At 39.0% G+C, this 24276-nt stretch overlaps 1 protein-coding gene across 1 annotated transcript in view; it reads left to right on the top strand.

Moving 5' to 3' along the window:
- The first annotated feature begins 12793 nt into the window (after positions 1–12793).
- Lancl2 (LanC like glutathione S-transferase 2) overlaps positions 12794–24276 on the top strand; it is a 36373-nt gene continuing 24890 nt past the window's right edge. The window contains exons 1-2 of the mRNA XM_069995960.1: positions 12794–13846; positions 23188–23305. Of these exons, the coding sequence (XP_069852061.1) occupies positions 13640–13846; positions 23188–23305 (325 nt within the window). The 5' untranslated portion in view covers positions 12794–13639. The remainder of the gene's footprint in view (positions 13847–23187; positions 23306–24276) is intronic.

The following is a 24276-nucleotide window of genomic DNA, read 5'->3' as shown; positions in this document are numbered from 1 at the left end:
TTCTTACCTTTAATTTTATTTAGTAGCACTATGCTTCTTTGCCTACTGCCTATCATTTTTTACAATGATGTCCTAATAAGCTTTGCTTCTTCTATTTTCCTGAAATATCTTACCAACCTGTGGCTCCAAAAAATCCACAACACTGATAATTAAATTTGGATACAATATTGATATTCTTTAACAATCTATGGGAAATTGCATATAATGTTGTCCAGGAAATCAAGGTAATAATATTCCTAATGATTTGTCTAATTTGTGCTCTTTTATGTTTCTGTTTTCTTCTCTAGCAATTTTCAGAATCCCAAAAATCAGATCAAGGAAGAAAAACGCTTAACTTTGCTTCATTAAATGTATCTTTTGGTACTGGGGTTGTAATTTGGTAGTAGAATATCTTCCTAGTATGTACAAGACAATTCAATATCCAGAATCACACTTAGGCATGTGCGCACACGCGTGCGCGCGCACACACACACACAGATCATATCTTTTGATCATTCATTTATCAGTTGTCACATAAGTTTTTGTATATTAGATATCATTATATATATATATATTTATATAGGTATCTCTTTACTTTTTTTCAGGATGCATTATACTCATTAATTGACTTCTTTTTAAAATTTTATTTTATTGTAAAGATACTATACAGAGAGGTTACAGTTACATGAGCAAGGTAATGAGTACATTTCTTATCAAGCATTGTTGCCTCCTCTTCTGTTTTTCCCCTACCAACCTTTCCCTCCCATTTCCACAACTACATTCCCTCCCCCAACCCTACCCCAACTAAATTGTAAAGTTCATTTTTGGACATAGCATCTTGTACATCTCATTGTTGGAGTGGGTCAACCTGTATCCCTATTTAAACAATTTGTTTGCTTTTTCCCATCCCCTCTCCAAATTATACCAACATCAAAACAGTGAAAACAGGGGTTATACCATGGGAGAGAGACATACAAAGCAACAAAAAAATCACATGGTACCTTATAAATACGTTTGAAACAATAGCAAGAAAGTAAAAACCACTTGTGTCCCTATCTTAGGGTTCATTTCGGCTAACATCAACTTATCTGACCTTTTCTGCTTGTCCCAGACATATACTAGTTATTGCAAATAAGGGAAACCATGGGACCTATGTTTCTTTGGGCCTGGCTTACTTCACGTAATATAATTTTTTCCAAGTCTTTCGATTTCCTAACAAATGGGGCAATGTCATTCTTTCTGATGGAGGCATAGAATTCCATTGTGTATATATACCACATTTTCTTGATACATTCATCTACTGAGGGGCATCTGAGTTGGTTCCATATCTTAGCTATGGTAAATAATGTTGCAATAAACATAGTTGTGCTGGTAGCTTTAGTATGGCCTTGTTTGTGATCCTTGGGTAGATGCCCAAAAGTGGGATTGCTGGGTCATAGGGAAACTCTATGTGGAGTCTTTTGAGGAACCTCTTTACTGCTTTCCAAAGTGGTTGAACAATCTGACACTCCCACCAACAATTCAGTAGGGTTCCCTTCTGGCCACATCCCTTCCAGAATCTGTTGTTAATACAGTTCTTGATTATAGCCATTCTAACTGGAGTGAGGTGGTATCTCAATGTTGTTTTGATTTGCATTTCTTTTATGGCTAGAGAAGTTGAGCATTTCTTCATGTGTTTATTGGCCTTTCTTATTTCCTCTTCAGAGAAGTCTCTCTTTAAGTCTTTAGCCCACTTTAGCCCTTGTCTGTTATATGGCTAGTGAAGATCTTCTCCCAATCCATGGGCTTTCTACTAATCTTGCTAGCTATGTTCTTTGCCATGCAGAAGCTCTGCAACTTCATGCAATCCCATTTGTCCAACTTATCTTTGATTTGTTGTGTTTCTGGGTCTCTATTAAGAAAATCTCGGCCTGTGCCAAGGAGACCTAGGGTTTCTCCTAATCCATCTTGTAATGTTTTCAGCGTGTCTGTTTTGACTCCAAGGTCTTTGATCCATTTGGGGTTGATTCTGGTGCAGGGTGATATATAAGGATCTAGCTTTAGTTTTCTACAAGTAGTTAACCAATTTTGCCAGCACCATTTACTGAAGAGGCTGTCTTTCTTCCATTCTATTTTTGTAGCTCCCTTATCAAAGATTAGGTCGCTAGAGGTCTGTGGGTTCATTTCTAGGTTTTCAATTCTATTCCATTGGTCCTGAGGTCTCTTCTTGTGCCAAGCTCTTTTGATTACAATGGCTTTGTAGTAGTTTGAAATTTGGTATTGATATTCCTCCAGCACTGTTCTTTCTGTTAAGGATTGTTTTTCCTATTCAGGATATTTTATTGTTCCATATGAATTTTTGGATTGCCTCTTCTATTTTCTTGAAGAATGAGGTTGGATGAGTACATTTCTTGTCAAGTATTGTTACCCCCTCCTTTGTTTTTCTCCTACTATCCCTTCCCTCCCCCACTTTCCCCACTCCCCGCCCCCCCAAGTTATATTTTTACTTTTACACATATTTTATCATAAGCATTTTCTGAGCTATGCTATAGTCTGCTAACACAGGATTTTAGTGGCTGTGGGGGCAGTGGGGAAACTTTTCTGCCAAAAGCTATTTAGATATTCATAACATCAATCATGGGCCATACAAAATTATCAATACAAGCAGATTGACATGGGCAGAAGACAGGAAACATAGGAAAAACATCTGTCCATGTATCAAATTACTTTGCAAAGCAGAGGTTACTCACCCCTGTTGGAAGTGTTCAAAAATACTTTCCTTTGGGTACTTTACATCCTATATATAGAGAGAGATAGAGATAGAGATATGGATACTATATATATATATATATGTGTGTGTGTGTGTGTGTATGTATGTATACATACACACACACATATATATGACCTTATGTCCAGTTTTTCCACATTATCAAGACATAACTTATTTATAACTTTTTGCATATGTAAATATTCCATCTTTACTATTCTTAGAGGTGAACAAAATCACATGAAATTTTACTGTTGGATCATTTTCAAAAAGATTTTCCTTAGTCAAAGATGAAAAGAAAAACATACACAAGCTCAACCTCATACAATATTTTTGCATTATTTATAGTTTGAAGACTGTTGAATGAGATAATCAAAATGAACATGAAATGGCACAATGAATAAGAAATGGCACAAGTAAATAAGGCCACTTTATTTTTAAGTCCCTCTGTCCCTACAGACTACTTTCTACACCTTGTTTTTCACTAGCACCTAATAAAAATCAATGCTCTAAAAGCTTTGTGCCTTTCTGATCCTTTACTTGCAATAAAGATCCTTAGAGATTCTGCAAAACACTATCCAGGGCATCTGATTCCAATCAAATCATGTATGTGGGTATACCATATACTTGAAAAAACTGAGGCTTCTGTATAAATGTGTGTCTCTATTCATTAAAGGCTTCTTTGAGGTGATAAGACATTTCCAAGTCTCTAGGCCAGTAGAAAAGCACAGCAGGGAACCAAAAGAACATCACTACTGTGCCCGGTTTTTATTTTGAAGCTATTTGCTAAGCCTGGTGAACTTGAACTTTGCTTTTCATAGCTAAGTCACACACAAAACAACTATAGTTGCAGCATAGAAATCAAAGAAGACCAGAACAAAGGTGGGGTAAAATGAGAAGTTTTTCCCCCACAAACCTGAACCTCTAGGACCTCTAACCTTAATGAAATGATCTGGAAACAAACTGACTACAGCTATGGTCATAGATATAGATATTGATACTTCAATATTTTACCTCAAATTTTATTCTTTGGCTGCTACATATTTTCAAAATATCAATAAAAATGATCTCAAAATCATCTAGCTCTAAAAGCATAATGAAAAATAGAAAATAGTTTGAACTCAGTGGTAATGAAGATAATTCATATAAAACTTTGTAATATACAACCAGATTCATGGAGAAAGAAAAATTTCATATATTCAAAATCAGCACAAGCAAAACATTAGTGGGATCTCATGTCAAAAATAACCAAAAAGGCTGAGGGTACAACTCTAGTGGTTCAGTGTTTGCATAACAAACACAAAGTCCTGAATTCAACTCCCACTCCCCACCCCCTTATAAGAGAAAGACATCTGCTAAACATCTGAATAGATATTTCTCAAGAGAATTTACCCAAATCACCAACAAAAAAACAAAAAGAAAAGAAAAGAAAATTTAAAAAGGAAGGAATTTTTACCTAGTACTCTTAACAAAAATGTTTAGCTTGATTATCATGGGGAATCCATTAGGCAAGTATAAAACAGTTGGCCAAAAGTCTTCAAAAATACTCATTATCATGACAAGAAAAGACAAAGAAAGATCTAGGCAAAACCAAAAAAAAAAAAAAAAGTAGAACAGTACCACTGTTAAGTGTGCCTTTAAAGTATTTCTCCCTGCTTGGCCACTGAAAAAAAAAAAAAAAAAAATATATATATATATATATATATATATATATATATATATATATATATATATATATATATATATATATATATATATATATATATTTTTTTTTTTTTTTAAATTCAGACATGTATTGGGTGCTGGTAGCTCACATCTATAATCCTAGCTTCTTCGGAAGCTGAGATCTGGAGGATCTTCATTCAAAGCCAGCCTAAACAAAAGTTTTTCAGATTCTGTCTCCAAAATAACCAGCAAAAAAGCAAGACAAAATGTGGCTCAAATGGTAGAACACCAAGCAAAGAAGCAAACAGTCTGGAGTTCAAAACCCCAGTACCACTCAACAACAACAAAAAAGAGGCATAGTTTTACTTACAAATCCTGTTATTTTGTTAAATCTGAATTTCATTTAAGATAATGAATTATGGTGGTGTCCTATTTAGGATGTCTGTTTCCATGTCAGGGAGAACATTCAGAGAAAAAAATTGCAGCATTCATTATTTAAAAGTTATCCTTAAATACTAGTGTCTTGAAACTATTTCCTTCAGCTATGTAATATTCTTTTTCTTTGAAGGGAATTGTAAATTAGAAGAGGATACCAGAGAACTTGTATAAAGCCTTTGAATGCCTTCTGCGAAAACTAAAACAGCTTCTGTGCTTTCAAAATCTCGCAGTGCCAGTTTCAGTTGTTGCTGATGAAATACTTAAGTAGTCTATTGTTTTGTGAACTGAATATTCAACTAGTGAACAAATCAAACAGTAAAAGGCACTTTTTCATCTTTTTAAAAATAACTCAAGTTCTCCAAAGCTAACCCATTGCATTACTCTTAATTGTAATGTGGTTATTATCATTGCAATGCATAAAAACTTACCTCTTTTAGACTGTATTAAAAATTGATATGGATAAAAATTAGTCTATTTTTATTATGTACTGTGGTTGAGTTTATAATATTAAACATTTGGAAGAGATAAAGGGATGTAAAATGAATGTCTTCATTCTATTTGTGTGCTTCCATTTGTGACTCATGGAAAACAGCAGATTACTGTCAGGACTTTATAAAGAAGATTTAGAATATATATTTGTGTGTGTGTGTCTGTGTCTGTGTGTCTGTGTGTACACATATACACACCAGAATTTTGGAGATTTTTTTTCTTAGTATATGAATTATTATTCTACATTAAAAAAAGATCTAGGCTAAAAGAAATAATGAGTCATTAATCAAACTTCAGTGTATGAACTTAATTAAATCTAAGACTTAAAAAAGAAAAAAGTTAAAGGCATCTTTGAGATAGAAATTTTAATATGATTTTATTGGTAATAAAACTGAACTTACTTTGTAGCTATGAGAATAGTATTGTCTTACATAGAACATTATTCCTAAGAGAACCATGTTGAAATAAAACTGGAACAACATACACACATACATACATTTAGACAGTTGTGTGCATACATACATATAACTAACAAAAATGTGGTAAAATATTAACAGTAGGTGAATATAGGTCTGGTGATCTATACAAAAGTTTTATTAGGTTACTTTCACTTGCCTTTCTCTCTGTCTTCAGAAGTTGGTTTTTCTCCATGAGCTGCTAATTCTTTGGGAGGGAAACCCCATCTTCTACTTAATTGATGTACAGTCCACCTTTCCACCTTGGCTGACTGGAATAATGGACCTCACAGCACTACCTCCATCTCTCCACCTCAGGCTCTCTGTAGAAGCCTGGAAGAACACAGTTCATGTTCAAGAACAGAGGTGTGACTTTGGAAAGCAGTCTGGAGGTTTCTCAGAAAACTAAACATAGGTCTTCTACACAACCCAAACATACCACTCCTAGGCATCAGGAGCAACAGGAACCAGGATACAAGCATACACATGTTCATTGCTGCACTGTTCACAATAGCCAAGATATGGAAACAACCCAAATGCCCCACTACTGATGAGTGGATCCAAAAATTGTGGTACCTATATACAATGGAATATTATGCAGCCATTAGAAAGGACAAAATAATGGCATTCTCAGGGAAATGGAGAGAACTCGAACAAATCATGTTGAAGGAAATGAGCCAAGAGCAGAGAAACAAATGACACATGTTCTCCCTGAGAAGTGGATGCTAAATTCAAAATGCAATGAGATATGACCAAGTAAATAGGACTCAAGAAACAAAGACCTCTTCTTAATTTGTCGTATTGTCTCTAGATGACTCTATGTTCTCGATCCCACATATGGTATATACATGTGCACATATCAGGAAAGCTAGTAGGAGGGCACAGAATCAGAGGGAAACAGGTGAAAAAAATACAGCAAAGAGGCCCATCAGCTGCACTGGACATTGATGAAAGTGAACTAACAACTCAAGGGTAGCAATGAGAGGGAGGGAATGTGAGGGAAAGAGGGAACAGCTTACACTAACTAAGCAAAAGGAAAGAAATGTACATGTCAGCCTATTTAGAAAAAATAGTTGTAACTTGTAGAAAACTAAAGCTAGATCCTTACATATCACCCTGCACCAGAATCAACTCCAAATGGATCAAAGACCTCAGAGTCAAAGCAGACACCCTGAAAACATTACAGGATGGAATAGGAGAAACCCTAGGTCTCCTTGGCACAGGCTGAAATTTTCTTAATAGAGACCCAGAAACAACAAATCAAAGAAAGGTTGGACAAATGGGATTGCATGAAGTTGCAGAGCTTCTGCATGGCAAAGGACATAGCTAGCAAGATCAATAGAAAGCCCACGGATTGGGAGAAGATCTTCACTAGCCATACAATGGACAAGGGTCTCATATCTAAAATATACCTTGAACTCAAAAAATTAAATCCCCCCACAACAAATCTTCAAAGAAACAACTGCCCAATAAATAAGTGGGCTAAAGACTTAAAGAGAAACTTCTCTGAAGCGGAAAGAAGGATGGCCAATAGACAAATGAAGAAATGCTCAACCTCCCTAGCCATAAAAGAAATGCAAATCAAAACAACATTGAGATACCACCTCACCCCAATTAGAATGGCTAAAATCAAGAACTCTAATAACAACAGATGCTGGAGGGGATGTGGCCAGAAGGGAACTCTACTGCATTGTTGGTGGGAGTGTAAACTTGTTCAACCACTTTGGAAAGTAGTATGGAGGTTCCTCAAAGACTCCACATAGAGCTCCCCTATGACCCAGCAATCCCACTTTTGGGCATTTACCCAAATGTTCACAAACAAGACCACACTAAAGCTACCAGCAGGACTATGTTTATTGTAGCATTATTTACTATAGCTAAGATATGGAACCAACTCAGATGCCCCTCAATAGATGAATGGATCAAGAAAATGTGGTATATATACACAATGGAATTCTATGCCTCCATCAGAAAGAATGACATTGCCCCATTTGTTAGGAAATGGAAAGGCTTGGAAAAAATTATATTAAGTGAAGTAAGCCAGGCCCAAAGAAACATAGGTCCCATGGTTTCCCTTATTTCCAATAATTAGTATATGTCTGGGACAAGCAGAAAAGGTCAGATAAGGTGATGTTAGGGAAATGAAACCTAATATATGTATTCAAATGTTTTTTTTTCTTTCATGCAATTGTTTCTAACACATTTATAAGATTATTTCTTTGTTGCTATGTATGACCCTCCCCCACAGTATAATCCCTGCTTTCACTGTATTTGATGTCGGTATAATTTGTGGAGGGGAAGGGGAAAAACAAATCATTTAAATAGGGATACAAGTGGACCCATTGCAACAATGAGATGTACAAGTCGTTATGTCGAAAACAAACTTTACAACTCTGGTGCGGGGGGGGGGGGGGGGGGGGGGGGTCCGGGGAGAGGGGAGGAGGATTAGGGGGGTGGGAAGGGATGGGAAGGGGAAACAAAGGAGGAAGCTACAATGCTTGATAAGAAATGTACTCATTATCTTGCCCATGTAATTGTAACCCCTCTGTACAGTATTTTCACAATAAAAAAAATTAAAAAAAAGAAAAAATAGTTGTATTTTCAAAGTCTGTAGCATTCACAAGCTTTATATATAACATGATAATGACAGTTCAACTTGTGAAGATTAAAATGTGTTTGTGACTTTAGCTAAGTATCACTATCCCACAATATTCTGAAGTTTATGTAATCACTTAACCTCAATATCTCAATAAAGAAATAAAAAAAATAAGAGGTATGACTGGCCTTGGGGACAACCTTAGTCCACAGAAGACAGGAACCCATGGACCAATGCCCTAGTCTACTAATTACATCTACTTCCTAGATCCTCTTTCTAAATGAACTACCTACATCTATGAGACTTTCCATTTAGAGGAGTCTAGACTAATTATCTACCCTAGGAATGTTATTACTCTAGCATGTATTTGAAATAACCACATTGCCTGATTTCCTCATTATCTGCCCAATTTAATCAAACTATGAAGGTACAAAGTTTCACAAGGAGGAGCTTTTAGCCTATGAGCTTTGGTACTTGAGTCAAAAGTCTTTTAAGATTTTTTTTTCTATTAGACTACATACTTTTCCATTATTCCTCATGATCCAATATAAGATGTGTTTAAATATGCATACACAAACATGTATAGTTTACCAAGAATAAACAGAGAACTTGTAGGGATTTTTTAGTAGGGAAGAAAAATTATTCAATGAGTACAAAATAATCTGCATAATTTATATCCATAATCTGGCAAACTGACAAAAATTGAAGAAAAACTGGCAAAAGTGAAAAAAAAAACCCTGCTTTCATGCTACATTCTGAAATGTGTAGTTCAAGGAAATGAGGCTCATTCCTATGTACTTTTAAGCAACAGAATAAAAACCAAGCTGAAGTTTTGAAATTACAGCTTGTGTCGCCCAGAGATGGATACAGGAGAAAAAACTTACTTGAAGTACTTTAATGACCTGGGAATTTAGTATAAGAAATTAGGTGACAAAGTTGTTGGAGGAGCTAAAGGAATAGATTCAAGGCCTCCTGGAAGACACTTAGGCAAACAGGATTTACCACTAGAGAGACAGACATTTCTTCTTAGATTGTTGCCAGGTGTATTAGCCAGCTTTCTATTACTATAACAGATACTTGAGATAGGCATATACACAGAAAGAGTTTCTTTGGTCCATTATTAATTGAACTCAAGGCTTTTGGGCCTGTTGTTAGACAACACATCACAGAGGTTGCCCAGGGAAAAACTGTTCATAACTCATGGCCAAGTTATAAAAGGGAGAAAGAGGAAAAGGCTTGGGTCCCAATATCCCCTTCCAGGGCATGCTGCAGGGACTGAATGACCTCCTTCTAGACTCCACTTTTTAAAGTTTCTATCCCCTCTCCAAACAGCAAAGACCAAAGGAACCTTTTAGCAGTTATTTTGGACACAACCAAACCATAGCGCGAGGGCTATGCCAGAAATAGGAGAATCCTGCTGCTGCTTCCACATCACTATCTATATAGGAAACCAGGTAGTTAACTACCTATCCAGCTCATTTTTTTTATAAATGAGAGAACTGTCTCAAATGAAGCCTAGCCTGTATCAGAAGAGAATACTTCTTTGTACAGAGAAGGAATAAGGAAGTAATTAGCTAAGCAGAGGTAAAAGCAGTCCTCTTGAGTGCTTTTCACGGAAAAGTACTGTATTTTTTTTCGATGAGAAAATCTTTACTTCTGCCACTGCTTTCTGTACCAGGTAAAGCAGATCTCAAAAGAAACATGTGAATAGTTGTAACTCAAACTTCACTGGCTCACAACCTGAAAACTTCTCCCCTTTGAAATATTTATGGGAGTCTCCATGAGCAATCTTCTTGAATGCTTTTTTTTTTCTTTTTAATGCCAGTTCTGAGGCTTGAACTCAGGGTCTGGGCACTGTCCCCCTTAGCTTTTTTTTTGGTCGGTCATGGGGCTTGAACTGTGGGCCTGGGCTGTCCCTCAGCTCTTCAGCTCAAGGCTAGTGCTCTAGCACTAGCACAGCACCACTTCCAGTTTTCTAAGTGTTTATTGGAGATAAGAGTCTCACGGCCTTTCCTGCCCAGGCTGGCTTTGAACCACGATCTTCAGATCTCAGCCTCTGAGTAGCTAAGATTACAGGTGTAAACCATCACACCCAGCTTGTCCATTAGCTTTTTTGCTCAAGAGTGGCACTTTACCACTTGAGCCACAGCACTACTTCTGGCTTTTTGGTGGTAAAGAGACTCACAGATTTTCTTGTTCCAGTTTCAAAACACAATCCTCAAATCTCACCTTCTGAGTAGCTGGGATTACAAGCACAAGCCAAAAAGTCTAGCAAAACACTGCTTTACTTTGAGGAGCACCATATTGACTCAACTAGGCATGACCACCAGGCACCAGATCTTGTCAAGACCCATATGCCCTCAATGTGAGAGAATTCAGTTTCCAGTAAAATAATTCTTTGAACTACTAGGATCACTTCCTCATTTCTAGGGCCTTGCTCCAGTAGAACTGGGGCCTAACATCCTGCTTTGTAGTCTTTCCTGAGATAGCCGGGCAAGTGGCAACACAAGAAGGCACCAAAAAAAAAAGAGTACGAAATACACTCCAAGCTACAGCAAAGCAATGCATGCCATAAGATGGCCACATGGAAAGCCCCAACTTTGTGGGAAGCAAAAAGAACAAGAACCTGGGAGGAAGTGTTTTTATTGGACCTCAGGTAGGATACATAAGTGAAAGACAAAAGGGAACTTCCCTGGTGTGGATGAATATCACTAGTGTTAAAGGCAAATGTCCTCTATGACATTTGCTCAAGCACAGTAAGCCAGGCTTTACTTTGGATCCTGTTCGTAAATCAAGGGATCATGGCAATCTGATTTGCACTGTGAGAGATTACAACAAGGGGGGATTTGTAACCAAGAAACAGAGTAGGTGTCAGTATACCAAGGCACACATCAGGTAGTCCTACCATTTGCCTGAAGTTTGATCAAGGGAAGAATCTATAGATCCCAAGCAGGAAAGGACAAGAAAAACAGTGGCAGGAGCCAGCCTTGTTACTGGTGCTCCCAGTTGCCTTCTCTGGGGCTCATAGCCTGCTGGTGCTGATATTGAGGCAGTAGGACAATATGAAAATTTAAAATATTCAGTACAGATCCAACATTATACAAACACTTGAGTTTTGGTTATTAGGCCAGGTAAGTGTATCTGGTTTTCCCAGGTTTGTGAAGGAAAGACAAGCTTTATGCAAATGGATTGACACTGGGGGCTTCCTGGATATCCTCAGACCTCAGAGATGACCTGCTTTCAGTTGTGAAAGCTGTTGTATCCTAGGTTTCTTATCTGAATAATCTTAATATCTCCTATGTCTTGGGGGTACTAACATGAATAACCTGAACCTATCTCTAAAGCATACTGCTCTGGGGGGGGAGGGGGGAAGTGTCTTTCTTCCAAGTCAGTGTTAGGAAGGAACACTGCCCTACAAATTGGCCCAGACAGGAAGTTGCTTGGAGATAGTTATTTTTCCTGGTTTTATGGGTTCATAGTCTCGCACAGTTCTGTTATTTTGTCTAGAGAAATATCCAATATTTGAAAAGGATGGCTCCTAAGGCAGGTTGACAAGTTAGTAAACTGGATTTTCAACTGCCAAGGCAGGAAAATCGAAAGCATTAAGTAAATTTCCTTTGCTGTAGGTGACAGAAAAATGGACCCCCAGTGAAGTAGCAAAACAGCCTATTAGAGCAGATCCCCCCAAGGATTATGCACCCTGTCACATCCTGTTTTCTTACACTGAGTATCTCCTTACACTGACACTTCTCATGACCATGTTCTTAAGCAGGTGTATTTCACATCTACAGCCTTGTGGGGTTGGCAAGGACAGTAGGTCAAGGTTGAAATAGCTTTCTCTAACTCAGGTCAGAGAGAGAGAGAGAGTGATTGAGACCTTTCTATACTTGATATTGTGTTCCCTATCATGTCACTTTTGACAATGTATTAGTATGTACCCTTCTGAGTTTCAGAAAAGCATACCTATATTTTTTGCCGTTTTCACCCATTAGCTGGAAATCCTCAGGGGCTAGGAAATTTTAAGTCTATTTTCTTGTCCTAGCACCCGTGTTTGTTCACTGGAAGGCAGAATTGAGACATTTCTCTTTAGGAGGATTAATCATCGATGTAACTGTAAAACAACAACAACAAAAAATAGCAGGAAGAACAGAGAATGGGTAAGATTGTGAAGTTATCTGCTGTGATTATATAAATGCAAGGCTCTAGTTGCTTGTGTTTTATTCCCTCAGCCCGTGAAATTAATATTGAAGTTATTTCTGTGGTCAACCAAATATGTAGATGATTATGTATACTGTCGTATCATCGCTGTTCCATTAGATGCCCATGTATTCAAATCGATGGGACTGGAAACAAAATGGGGGGGGGGGAGAGAAGCCTGTGGCTCCTCCTCCAAGACACCCCCCCTCCCAATGGTGATGAATGGGAGGGACTGTATCTCCACCACCCCACTTCCCACGGGAGACTATCCTTTGCATGTTTAAAGGGGGTTTTCAGATTCTTTTCTGTAGGATTTTTTAAAAATATAAATATATTTGACACAACTGCTGTGATCCCAGTGACTGGTGCAACACCAGGGACCGAGGACCTGGGCGGCGGCGGCGGCGGCGGTGGCGGCGGCGGGCCGGTGAAAATGCAGATGGACGGTGGAGCGTCCGGGGCTGCGCTTCCCCGGACACACCTTGAATGACAACCCACTCTTCACAGATTATCTTTCTCTTCCCTTGCAGGAACGTACCCCTCACGGCCACTGGCTTTTCTTTAAGAAGCGAGGTGCACTCCCCGGAGCATTTTCCAGACGCGGTGCTGCGGGGCGCGGGCAGCGACCGGGATCGGCGGGCCGCCCGCGGCCTCGGACCTCGCCGGCGGCCAGAGCGGCCGCGGCCCGGGGAGGAAGAGGCGGCTGGGGGCGCGCGGACCGTAAGCGGCGGCGGAGGACTGGAGGTCCCGCTCCTCCCGGCGGGGCTGCCCGGCCGAGGCACCACGTGCAGTGCCACCAGCTGCGGCCAGATGTGTCGGCCACCCCTGGGGAGGCTGGTCGGGTCGCCCAGCTGCAGCCAGCGTCGAGGCCCCACCCGCCCCGTCGGCTCGCCGCTCCGGTCCTCCTGAGGAAGCCACTGGCCCAAGCCGCGGGGGTCCCCGAGGGGGGGAGGCGGTGGGCGCGCGCGACAGCCGGGCCGCGCGGGGCGTCGCTCCCGCGGAAACGCCTCGCGGGAGGTTTGTCCCGGCTCGCGCGCCGTCCCGCCCGGCGCCGGGAGAGCGCGCGCGGCGGACATGGGCGAGACCATGTCCAAGAGGCTGAAACTGCACTTGGGAGGGGAGGCAGAGATGGAGGAGCGAGCGTTCCCCAATCCCTTCCCGGACTACGAGGCCGCCGCCGCCGCCTCCGGGTTCGTCACCGGAGCGGTGGAAGAGACCGGCTGCGCCCGCCTCCCGCCCCCTACGGATGAAAGCGGCCTTCCTTTCCACCAGGACGGGAAGGTGAGTCGGCCGCCTGGGCCCGGCCCCGCCAGATGGTGGGGGGGGGGGGGCAACAAATGGTAGCGTCCACCCGCTCCGCCCAGCGGCGTGCTGACGTCACCGGGGCGCGCCACGCCTCGTCTTGTCGGAGTCTGGCGCTCTGGGTCCAGGGCCCTGGGCTGGTCGGTTGTCAAGGAGACGGCCTGCAAAGCCCCTGACCTTGTTGTCTCGGTAGCGCCGGGAGAAGCTGTCTGGGCGCACCACGCTCTGAAACACGCTTTGTGTCTGGACCTCAGGAAGTGACTGTCACTGTGGTAGCGGCAGTGAGACAGGCAGACTTTATTACCAGCCGAAACCTGCGGGCACATCCCCGCCTCTAGAACTGCAGGACTCACACAAAGACCACCTGTTCTCTCTGCATTTTTCCGGAGAGTGTGCGTCGTGCCTGTCCGGTCGCCCCCACCACCCCCTGGGGCTCCGTGACTCCCTTCCCTTTCCCCTCCGCCCCTCTTGATCTCATCCCTAAACCGTCCTTCGTCTTCTCACATTCTGTGGGTTGTGCGGGTTTGACTCCATTCGGGTCATTCTTTTGCTGTTCAGAAGCTTTTCGATTTGATACATTCATCCTCGTCATTGCTTACTCTTATTTCTTTAGCACTTGGAATCCTATTTAGAAAAGTGTTTCTTATGCCTATATTGTCAAGGATTCCCCCCCCCCTTTTTTTTAGTTCTAGATTTTTATTACTGGAACATTCAGTATGTGTCTTTCTCAGTCTGCGTTATTTCACTTAACATGATTTCCATTTCTATCTATTTTGTTGCAAACAATGCACTCTTCTTTAGGGATGAATAACACTCCATTGTGTGTGTGTGTATTTTTTTCCATCTTTTGGCTATAATGAATAGTCTGATTCTTCTAATGTATTTCCGTAAGTAGGCTTTTTGTAGTATTTTTTTTTTTTGCAACCTGGCTCCAACTGTTATGAAAAGCAGCTAATCAGTTTAATAAATGTTTCTTTAATTCTAGAAGCTCTGTGTGGCAAATACTAGTAATAGTTATCTTAAAAGTCATTTTCTAGCCAACGTGGTGGCTCATAACTGTAATCCTAGCTACTCAGGAGGCTGAGATCTGAGGATTACAGTTCAAAGCCAACCCAAGCAGAAAAGGCTGTGAAACTTTTATCCCCAGTTAGCCTCCAGAAAACTGGAAATGGAGCTCTGGCTCAAAGTAATAGCTTTTTCCCCTAAATTCAGGCCCTATGACCCACAAAAAAAAAAGTGATTTCCTTTCTTTGCTTTATTTGAAATTGTTACAGCCATAGGCTTCAGGGGAATTGAGCCCTGCTCCTAGAGGTAAATCATGATTAAGCCAATACATTTCTTTTTTTTGGTGGTACTTGAGCTTGAATTCAGGGCCTAGATTTACAAGGTAAGCACTCTGCTGATTCAGTCAGGTCTTTTAAGTTATTTTTTTTTTAAGATAGGGTTTTGGTTTTTCCTGGGTCCATCTTGGAGTACAATCCTCCTACCTACAACTTCAATGTAGCTGGGATTAAAAGCATGCTCTCTAATCCCTGTCTTATTTGTTGAAGTGGGCTCCTAATAACCTTTTTTCTGTACTAAGCTTGAACTACCATCCTACCAATCTACCTCCGCAGTAGCTGGGATTACAGATGTGAACCATCATGGCTGGCCCAAGTAGTAGTTCAAGTTCTTCTTTGTACTGTATCAGCCTTATTTAGTGTATATTAAGGTCCAATTGGGATAGAAATCCCACAGAATTTAATAGGTAGAATTAGTACAAAGAAATTTTCTTAATCAGAATGAGACTGGAGCAATGAGACTGCCTCAGTTGTAAAGAGAACTTTTGAGAATATGCTAATACAGGGTAGAAGTGTAGCCCTATGCTGAGAGGACACCTAGGAAACAGACTCTTCTTACTACTTACCTTGTACCATGTAGTAATTTTCCCCCAAGCTCAGTGACTCTGTGAACACTTATTTCTTCCATAACACCTGAGGGTTGGGTATCCAGACTTTCATATTATAGGTCAGCTGACTGACAAAAAGCTGCAGCCATTTTAAAATCTCAAGTGGAATTAGGAGAATCTGCTTTCAACTTCAAAAGTAATATACTATCAGTCAACAGAAGGGGTATACAGAATGTCAATCTAGGACATTCAGAACCTGAACCAAGGCTGAGATCATAAGGCTGAAGAAGGCATGACTATAGCCCATTGGCTAGTAATGTCTGTGATACTGTGCCAGTGGAACTTGCTGGAAGTGTACCCACCAAAAATGAGCAAAAAGTGTTACAGTAAGTGAGATTATGTAAATATATCATGAAAGTACAAGGGAGGAGAGAGAATCTTGCCCATTGGCACCAGGGAAGGCTTTTCAGGTAAAGATGGCATTTCTGTTGCCCTTGAAGCATATGTGGTGAGTCGCCAGGTGGAGGTAGAGAGCTGCATAGGCAAAGACTTCAGAGATTTCACACCATATCAGAAGACTGCCAAGAAATGAGCCTGGCTAGAGAACATGGATTGTGAATAGCACAGGATTGAGAACAAAATGGTACATAAAACCAATTCTGAAAGACTTAATAGATCTGAAGGATTTTCAAACTTTTCCAAACTAAATCTTTTTCTGTGTTATAAAGGTCATGTACGGAGGGGTTACTGTGTCCTAAATTGGGTAATAAGTACATTTCCTTTTGGACAATGTCACCTCTTCCTTCCTTTACTCTCTCCTAGTTTTTCTCTCCTGGATTTTTTCCATAGAAAAATGATATCAGACAAACTTCTACTTGATATTTACAATTCAGCATAATCTTAAGTTATTGGAAATGTCTTATAAGTATGGGGGGGAGCATGGAGGGGGTGCGGTGGTGGTGGTGGTGGTGGTGGTGGTAACTGGGGCTTGAACTTGGGAATTGGGCACTGTCCCTTAACTTTTTCATTCAAGACTGGCTCTTGTTGAGTGCCACTTCTAACTTTTTGATGGTTAATTGGAGATGAGAGTCTTATGGACCTTCCTTCCCAGGCTGGCTTTAAAAATCCAACCTCAGATCTCAGTCTCTTGAGTAGCCAGGATTACAGTCATGAACCATCAGCGCCCAACTTATCTTGAAATTATTTAATTTTCTATATCTTTGTTTAAAAGTGGATGCTCTTTAATTTCTAAATTTATTTAACATCTTAATATAGTATGCAAATATAAAGAAATCAGTGCTTTTCAACTGCTCAAAGAAATGCAATTTTTTCCTCATTAATGAACACCCCCCCCATGCAGATAATTTATCTAATAGGCTGAGGCAGGAGGATCACTTGAGCGCAGGAGTTTAGGGATAGCCTGGGCAACATAGTGAGACCCTATCCTAAATATATACGTACATACATACAGGAATACATACATAACCCATAGTAAATAAATAAATAGAATGACTACAATGCTAGGTGTAGTGGATCATGTGCAATCCCAGCTCCTTGGAAAGCAGATCTTGGAAAATCACACTATTAGAGGTCACTGAATAAATAGTAAAATGAGAACTTATTAAAAAAAAAAAAAAGCTGGTCTGATGATGCAGGCTTATAATTCTTGTAATACTGGAGAGTGGAGGTAGGAGGATTCTGGTTTAATGTCAGTCGCCTCAACACTGCAAGAAACCAAACTAAATAAACCAAAATGAACTAAATGGCATGGACATGTGGACTTTAATAGAGAGAAACTACACAGTTAAGGGAAATGGCTGGCTTGAGCTAAGTAGCTCAAGAGTATGCATGATTAAGAAAATTTCAGCTTTCTAGGGTCCAGTAGGTATGGGAGAAGTTAATAGTAATGGTAGTGGGCTGTTCTTAGGGAAGTGAGGGACAGATGACTTGACAAATGACTTGACAGATTTTTGGAAAGGATCTGATCCCGTAGTTTTAAATATATGCATAAGATTCAACCTATATGCATGAAACCTTAAGTAGACATTTGTCGTGCAAAGGTCAGGCTCAATTTGGTTAGAACTGGCTCTAAGGTTTTCTACCCTAGAGAGAAGTCCATACCTCAAACTGATTAATAATTAGCCATAAGGAGTAGCCATGGGAGGTGGGGGTACTAGGGAGGAGATGGGACTCAAGTAATGTCTCTTTAATGTGACTTGGAGAGGGGGATGGTTTCAGCATTCTTTCCGTATAGCTACACGAGGAAATGACCAATTTGGAAATAGTTATTCTATTTAATTATTCTTGTGAAATCCATGGAAAATGTGTATTGGCTAAGGATGAACTTAATTTCCCAAGGCATTTTGTCAAGAATACACTGGGGTAATTTGTGTACTTATCACCCATTGTCTTTGTACCTGTCCTTTTCTCTTTTATCTGTCTGGCTCACTCCCCTGCTCCTGCTCTTTTTCTCATCTTCTTACCAAGGAATCTCTTCCATCTGATTGTGTGTGTGTGTGTGTGTGTGTGTGTGTGTGTGTGTGTGTGTGTGTGTGTGTGTGTGTGTGTGTGTGCATGCGCGCGTGCACGTGTGCGTGCGTGCCAGTCCTGGGGCTGAATCTCAGGGCTCAGGTACTATCCCCCGGTTTTTGTGCTCAAGGCTAGTACTCTACCATTTTGAGCCACAGCTCCACTTTCAGTTTTCTGGCGGTTATTTGGAGGTAAGAGTCCCACTGTCTTTCCTACTCAGATGGCTTTAAACCATGATCCTCAGATCTCAGCCCCCTGAGTAGTAGGTAGGATTACAGGTATGAGCCACAGGCACCCAGCTTCCATATGAATTCTAAGATTTATTGCCATGAAGAAACACTGTCAGGAGGAGAAATAAAATCTTGTCATAAGTATGAATGAAATATGCATCATTTGGAATATGAGATGTAGTCTACCATGTAGAAAAATAAAATCTATTTAAGAGATAATAACTCCAAAAGTATACATTGTATGTAGCATGTATACTCATATTCGTATAGTTTGAGTGAGTAAAGGTGCAAGTCTCAAATTCTAAAGATAAATTCGAATATAAAATAAAATAAAAAGACAAGAGCTTTGTCTTTTTTGGGGGGGGTGGGGGAGGGTCCCATCATGGGGCCTGAACTCTGGGCCTGGGCGCTGTCCCTCAGCTCTTCAGCACCCAGGGCCTCATGCATGCAAGGCAAGCACTGTACCACTGAGCCACCTTCCCAGCCCCGAGCTCTGTCTTCTTTTGTGATGTATCCTCAAGTAAGATCACTTTCTTACCTAAAAAACTGAGAATTAGTGGATAATGAGAAGACTGATGGAAATATCATGTAAAACTCTTACTGCTGAGCACCTGAGTGCTGAATACTTAAAGTTATTTTTATAATAATACCATTACTTAATTAGATGAACCAGTTACAATTTCTCTTGGTACAATAATCTCCATCAAATGCAAATAGTTACAGAATTGATTAGCATTGGCAACTTCCTCTGTTTAGGAGACTTCAGCTCCAATATAAACAAATTATAAATCTCATTTATATAGTAAGATAAAGATATTTAGGGGAAAAAGGATTAGAAATTGTATTTTAGAGCAAAGGATAAAGGTTTGCAATGACATTTTGCCATGTATTAAAGGGAACTAGAGTAAAATATGCCTTAAAAATATACTACTGGGCTTGGGGATATAGCTCAGTGGAAGAACACTTGCCAGGCTCTGAATTCAGTTCTCAGCTCTGCAAAAAAAAAATTAAAATAAATTTATACACACACACACACACTCTCTCTCTCTCTCTCTCTCTCTCTCTCTCTCTCTCTCTCTCTCTCTCTCTCTCTCTCTCTCTCTCTCTCTTATAGCATTTGTGAGAAATTCAGGTTTTACAGCATATGCTTTGAAATAGTATGAGAGCTGACTTCATATGAATGTGAGTTAAGTTTATATTCACTATAAGACACAGAACCCTTGAGCCAAGGGCCAGTGGCACATGCCTGTAATCCTTCTCTAAGGTCCAGAGGATGGTAGTTTAAGGCCAACCTGGCCAGAAAATCCACTTAGACTCCGTCTTAAAATAATCATCACAAAGTATGGCTGGGGCATGGTTCAAATGGCAGAGTGCCAAGCTAGTAAGCTCAAGGTCTGAAATTCAAACCATAGCACCATGGGAGATAAAAAGAAGTTGACAGTTTAGCAATGTCTTAATTAGATTATTTTTCCTCATGTACCAAGCGGTTTAGAAGTAAACAATTTTTGGTATTGATTAGCTGAAATCCTAGTGTTTATGCAGTTGTTTTGGTCTTTCTGTCATATCTGTTTTTGTATTTATAGTACAAGATGGCAGCTGTAGCAACAGATGTCATGCCCAAGTTTTCAGCAGGGGGAGGGGAGAAAAACCAAGAAAGTGAGTCCTGTGTTTTTTGTTTTGATCAAGAAAAACAAGAATCTTCCAGGTTCTTCTGGAAGACTTATACTTTGGTATAATTGGTGAGAAGTTTCACATGACTGCCCTTTCTCATAAGGGAGTGTAGCAAAGAAAATGACTATTCTGGGGCATAAATGCAATCATTGTTCTGAATATAAACATAATTCTGATTTTTTTAACAGTTACAGTGAATAGATGTGAGCCAGGTACTACCTTGTGGGCTCTATTAAGTTGTACTTCAATTTTTATTCTTTTCAAGACTTATTCAAAGGACTTTCTTTTCAAAGATTATTCTGCATCTCTTTGATTATAATAGGATCCAAAGGACAAGACTCAGGAGACTTAAGTTGATTAACTTGGCATAAAAAGTTATTAAGTGATTGAATGGGGAATCAGACAGTCATTCTTGTTGCTATATTTATTATCAAAGCAAAATACATTCATACTATCATCAAAACTGTAGGAAGTATTTCAAGTCATCAAAAATTGATAAAGTGAAATCTATTATTTGGTTAGCATTATCCTAGAGAATAGTGATATGTCATGGACTATATTCAATTTTACTACATTTATTTGTGTAGTGTCTTTATCCTTTCATAAGTAAGCATCTTTATAAAGATATTTGTTGTTTAGTCATAGGGATTCAATCCAGTGCCTCACACTTACTAATCAAGAGCTGTACCCCTTGACCCATGCCTACAGCCCAATTTAATGATGTTCAAAAACTTGCCATTCGCCTTCAATTTCTAGCTCATCTTTTCCCGTACAGGAGTGGGGAACATTTCTTATCCCAAGGATCATTTGATCATTTATAAAAATCACTAATCGCAAGCAATACAAAATTATCAATATAGACAGATGTATAGTCAATAGCCAATGAGAAGCATATGTTTGTCTGTTGTATACCAAATGATTTTATGGGTCTTTATGCTCAGGCCACAGGGTCCCCAACCCTACAAAAGAAGATTATTTTAACATTATGATTGACTAGGAATTTAAATTTAAATATATACCTATGAAATATTCTTGAAGGAAGTTATAAGTGCTACTCTATTGAACACATGAATGTTAAAGCTGGTATGAAGAAAGTTTTAGTGGTCTGGATAAAAGATCAGATGAGTACAAATGTTTTCTTAAGCCAAAACTTAACCCAGAGTAAGGCCCTGAGTTTCTTCAATTCCATGAAGCCTAAGAGAAGTGAGGAAGCTGCAGAAGAAAAGTTTGAATCTAGCAGAGGTTAGCTCCCGGAGTTGGTTCCAAGCATGAAAGAGCAAGGATAAACAGTAAACACTTAGATAGAAACTAAAGGCAATTTTCTCCCTATCCTCCTCTGAGAGAATTTCAGTGGAAATTGCCTAACTTCTAACCCTTTGGAATGTCTGTGTGCAAAAGACAAGTCTGTTGCATGCAATGTTACGAGTTAGAGGTGTCTAGTTTTTCGTACCCTCTTTGGAAATGTGTAACATGTACCACCAGAGTAAAGTAAACTTCTGAAATTCTCACTGTATAGTCAGTATTCAATTAATTCTTAATTTCATTCCAGAATTCCAAATTTGAATAAAATTTCCCTGAAAGCCCTAATTACACTGAAACACAGACATTTTTCTTTACAGCCTCACAGGGAATACATCTGATTATGAATATGGGTCAATTTGTCAAGGAAATTTTAAGTCATAAATTTATGAGTGCCTAATAACAGCTTCACCATGCACAAAAAATAAAAGTAAGACAAAAGTAAAATTAAACAATTCCACAACTGTTGCAAATTGTGTGTGTGTGTGTGTGCATGCGCACACAGGGCCTGGGCACTGGCACTGAACTCTTTTGCTCAAGGCTAGTGTTCTACCACTTGAGCTACAGTTCCACTTCTGGCTTTTTGTGGTTAACTGGATATAATAGTCTCTTGGACTTTTCCTGCCTGGGCTGGCTTTGAACCACATTCTTAAATTTCAGATATCAGCTTCCTGAGTAGCTAGGATTATGGTACCTGGCTTCCATAGCAGATTTTAAGACCCTAAGCAATTGATGTAAACAGTAGGCTTTTAAAAATCAATGAAGGTGGAAAGGATCCTAACACTATCAACTGAATAGTTTAAAATGCTATACATGTCTCTTAAAAAAAATTACAGTAGTGAATAAGGCTTTTAGGCATTTAGGAACTCTGGGACTTAGTTTTTGCAAAATTTTCCTTTTTATTAATCTGATAGGTAAACTATGGTACTTATTTGTATTTCATTAGTCATCAAATAATTTAATATTTTTGTACATTTGCTTTTCTTATATAATTTAGGATTTATTCCTATTATATATATACATACATACATACACATATATACAGTATATATAGTATGTGTCTATATCTTTGTGTGTGTGTGTGTGTGTGTGTGTGTGTGTGTGTGTGTGTGCGTGTGCATGTACGTGTACCAGTACTAGGGCTTGAAGTAGGTCCTGGGTACTGTCCCTTAGCTTTTTTGCTCAAGGTTGGTGCTCAACCATGTGAGCTGTACCTCCACTTTCAGCTTTCTGATAGTTAATTGGAGATAAGATTCTCACCCTAGTCTGGCTTCAAACTGCAGCCCTCAGATCTCAGCCTCCTGAGTAGCTGGGATTACAGGCATGATCCACTGACACTGACTGCTCTATCCTTTTTATTTATGATATTTATATTGCAATTGTTTCTTCTTTGTCATTAATTTTTAAAACCATTTTCTTTCTTTACCATACAGAACCTAAAATGTGTTTGTAGTCAAATCATCTGATTATTTTTCCTTTCTACTTTTTTCTTTGGTTTCTATAAATTATTTTTTGTGATACTACTTATGAGTAATCCATACAGGCTATACTTGTTGTATATTAGCCTTATAAAAAACCAGGGTAGGCTCTAGCTAAAGAGGCATTGAAATTGGCCTAATAAGATATAAGTTGTATAATTTTTTATTACAACATTGTCCTATTCATGTACAAACATAATAAATCTCTCTTTTTTTGGTTCTTAGCTTATTCATAGCTTCGTAAGGAGGATCCAGACCAAAATCAAAGATCTTCTACAGCAAATGGAAGAAGGACTCAAGACAGCTGACCCTCATGATTGCTCTGCTTACACTGGCTGGACCGGTAAGAGTGTGGAATATGAGTAGCTGATGTGCTTTATTTGTGGATTATGAGATGTAACAATTGGCCTTGAAATTTTCTTTTCACTTGACTTTGAAATTTTCTTTTCTTCGAAAATGGTAATGAATTATATACTTGAAATGAAATCTTGAACTATATCTTCGTTGATGAGATGCTTTGGGGTTTTATTTCTTTAAAAAATGTTTTCTGGTCTTTAATAGGAAATGTGTCATATTTTCATAACATTTACATAATCTAACATATAGATGTGAAAATGTGTATTAAGAACAAATTTACCTTAAGATCAAGTTTTATATTGGTTGTGTTTTTTTCTTCTTCTTTTTCTGTTGTTGTTGCTTAAGCATTTGCAACAACTTTGAATGGTTTCCCTGGTGTCTCTCAATCTTTTTCCCTATTTCTTGTATTGTTTGTATCATTTATACAAAAATGGTTTTAACTTTCATTTTAGTTATAACAGCAAAATAAGTTATTAGTAGTACACTTCACAATAACAGCAAAAATTTCTTCATTTAAAAATTCAGTTGCTTTAATTTTTATGTTTATACTGTTGTAACAGATAGGTAGAACATTATAATAACTATTTGGCTTATTTTATTTAAAAAGAAAAAAGAGATCTTATTCTCAGGGATTAGACTAAAGTCTGATTAAATTGCTAAAGATGATTTACATATAATTTTAGAACCTATTCTTGCCAAATTAATAAATAGCTAAAAGAGTTATAATGTGTTAGAGCCACCATGAATTGACACCTAGTTTTGTGATATATAACCAAACATAATAGTCCTAATAATTTTAAATTCTGTTTCTATTTCTAGTAATTATGTTCATTTCAGTGGTATTTATTTGCCTTTTATGAATATAGTAGTTACATAGTAATATTAGAATTAATTTATGTTTCAGATTTCTAAATCCAGACACACTTGAACCCAGTTCATTTACAAAGCCAAAGAAAT

The sequence above is a fragment of the Dipodomys merriami genome, unplaced genomic scaffold (genome assembly GCF_024711535.1).
Source record: "Dipodomys merriami isolate MVZ:Mamm:240054 unplaced genomic scaffold, mDipMer1.0.p SCAF_5, whole genome shotgun sequence".
Taxonomy (NCBI): Eukaryota; Metazoa; Chordata; class Mammalia; order Rodentia; family Heteromyidae; genus Dipodomys; species Dipodomys merriami.
This window is presented reverse-complemented; position numbering and strand designations above follow the sequence as displayed.